At 48.6% G+C, this 2,667-nt stretch overlaps 2 protein-coding genes across 2 annotated transcripts in view; one reads left to right on the plus strand and one right to left on the minus strand.

The window, feature by feature from the left end:
• LOC106527318 (tripartite motif-containing protein 16) overlaps positions 1–1,689 on the minus strand; it is a 12,077-nt gene extending 10,388 nt beyond the window's left edge. Inside the window, exon 1 of the mRNA XM_014022162.1 lies at positions 1–1,689. Within this exon, the coding sequence (XP_013877616.1) occupies positions 1–793 (793 nt within the window). The 5' untranslated portion in view covers positions 794–1,689.
• The window catches only part of LOC106527319 (RING finger protein 150), a gene marked incomplete in the record, with an annotated part of 18,727 nt that continues 17,421 nt past the window's right edge, over positions 1,362–2,667 (plus strand). The window contains 1 exon segment of the mRNA XM_014022164.1: positions 1,362–2,148. Coding sequence (XP_013877618.1) covers positions 1,692–2,148 — 457 coding nt within the window.

Raw genomic sequence — 2,667 nt, forward strand, 5'->3', positions numbered from 1 at the left:
CTGTTTTATCAGCAGAGACATTGATGGCCTCCACCTCCTGTTGGAGCAGCTTCACATCTTTCTCTCGCTCCTGGATTCTCTGCTGGATTTGTTGTCGGATCTCCTCCAGCTCCTTCTGCTTCTCAGCTCTTTCTGCTGCAGCTGAGACAGTTTCATGTTCTCTATGTTCATCCATGGTGCAGAGGTAACAGATACACTGCTGATCAATACGACAGAAGATCTTCATCACCTCATCRTGACGAGGACAGATGTTCTCCTGGAGCTTCTTGGAGGGCTCCACCAGCTGGTGTTTCTGTAATGGCGGAGCTTCATGGTGAGGTCGGAGGTGTTTTTCACAATAAGAGGCCAAACAGTTCAGACAGGACTTGACAGCTTTCAGTTTCCTGTCAGAGCAGACGTCACAGGACACATCTTCAGCTCCAGCTGGAGCAGCATGCTGGTCAGTCTTCCTCAGCTCCTCCATCAAATTAGCCAACAGGATGTTTTTCACCAGACCAGGCCTCGGTCTGAAAACTTTCCTGCACTGAGGGCAGCTGTAGGTCCCCCTCCGCTCCTCGGTATTCCAGTGGCTTTTAATACATCTCTTACAGTAGCTGTGCCCGCAGGGGATGGTCACCGGTTTCCTCAGGAGATCCAAACAAATCGAACAAGAAAACTTTTCTTGGTCCAAGTTTCTTTTCTGCGCCATGTTTCCTCCCACAAAGAACGAGCATGAGTTCCAGTTTCGCTTGTAACTAAAGCTAGTAGATCTACACATCATGACGCTTCCGTTACTGCCAATGGTTACACCCATCCTTGTGTTTGTAGATCTGTGCAGGAGGGAGCGGAGAAATTGTGAACAAGGAAGGAGTATTTGCCACTGTTCAGGAATAGTAGTTTAAACAATATGTTATATAAGCCACAAGTTTGAAGTTGAAGCTGATATGACAGCGATAGATTTGTGTATTTGTCATGTTTTTAAATTATTTTGTATATTTCTTTTACCGATAGATGGCAGTGTTGCGTAGCTTGACGGATCACACTGTATTGACAGAAGTTTATTATTATGACCTTCAAAATAAATAAGTAAAGTCATAATTTTGCCAAATTACTTACTTAAAACCGAGTCAGAGCAAGAGTATTTAAGAAATTACGGAAAACGTATATCATTATAAACATTACTAAATATATATTTAAGCTACTAAGCTATTTAATTAAAGGAATGAGACTTTTATTTTGAAATAATAACCGGAACCAGATTTCCCCATTAACTAGGATGAACTGACCAGAGTCAAAACAATGCAGCTCAGCTAGCTTGCAGCTTCGCGTAGCTTCAGCTGAAAAGGAGAAGAATTGTTTTAAAAGAGACCGACTTGTCGGTGTTCTGAACCCCCGTGTTTGGCGTTTTATTCCGGCGGTGTTCGGTCGCATCGGGCCGGGGGTGGACACCCTCCCAGCTCTCGGTGTTTTTCGGATTTATCCGTGTTTGTTTTGTCCGCGGAGTCGCCTGGAAATGGAGACGGCTAGCAGGAATCCGTTACTCGGTAGCCCGACACCAGCGGAGGAGAGCGACTGAAACGGGAGGACATCATTGGTTTTGAGAAGTTATAATTAAAGTTTGACCCGGTTGGATGGTTAGCATGGTGGAGTAGGTGTCGGAGCTGAAGCTGTCGCCGTTCTTCAACCTCTCGCTCCGGGGGAGGCGCGCCACCATGGCCCCGGGCTCGCTGGTGGCGGCCTGCCGCAGCCTGGCCCTCTCCACCTGGCTGCTGTCCTTCTGCTTCGTCCACCTGCTGTGCCTGGACTTCACCGTGGCCGAGCGGGAGGAGTGGTACACCGCCTTCGTTAACATCACCTACGTGGACCCGGCCACCTCCGAGCTGCGCACCGAGAAGACGGAGTGCGGCCGCTACGGGGAGCACTCTCCGAAGCGGGACGCCAAGGGGGTGGTGGTCCTGCCCGCGGCCCCGCTGGACCGCCAGGCCTGCGACCCCAACACCCGGTTCGCGGTGCCGTCGCAGGCCGGGGCCTGGGTCGCCCTGATCGCCGCGGGGAACTGCACCTACAAGGACAAGATCCGGCACGCCGCGGCCCAGAACGCCTCGGCGGTGGTCATCTTCAACGTGGGCTCGGCCAACGCCAACGACACCATCACCATGCCCCATCAGGGTATGTGGACCTCCACAACACAAATGTTTGTTCATTATCAACACCTTACACTGTCTTTGGTCACCATTATGATCCATGGCCCTGTTCAAGATGGCGGCCACAGCTGATCAACCAAAACAAAGTCAAAAATAATAAAAACTCAGTCAGTTTTACAGATGTTGAGCTGAAGTTTAGTGTGGTAGTAGCTGAGCAGTATCCCCTACTTTTACTCTGAGATCTGGGTTTAGGGTTAACTGTGACACAACCTGTCTGTTAGCAAAATTTCTCACGGTCAGCTGGACAGATTTTAACTGAACTTACAGGAAATCCACAGATACTGAGCTGAAGTTTGGTGTGGTAGTAGCTGAGAGTAGGGCTGCCACGATTAATCAATTATTAAAATAATCGATGACTAATTTAATAATCGATTAATCGTTTTCTTTTTTTGTTCTTTACTTTGTTTTTCTCTCCAAACTGCTTTGACACCTTCCACTGCCACATCTGCCTTTCTGTCCTTGACACACATGCACAGTAGTGGTA

Source organism: Austrofundulus limnaeus, unplaced genomic scaffold (assembly GCF_001266775.1).
Source record: "Austrofundulus limnaeus strain Quisiro unplaced genomic scaffold, Austrofundulus_limnaeus-1.0 Scaffold319, whole genome shotgun sequence".
Taxonomy (NCBI): domain Eukaryota; kingdom Metazoa; phylum Chordata; class Actinopteri; order Cyprinodontiformes; family Rivulidae; genus Austrofundulus; species Austrofundulus limnaeus.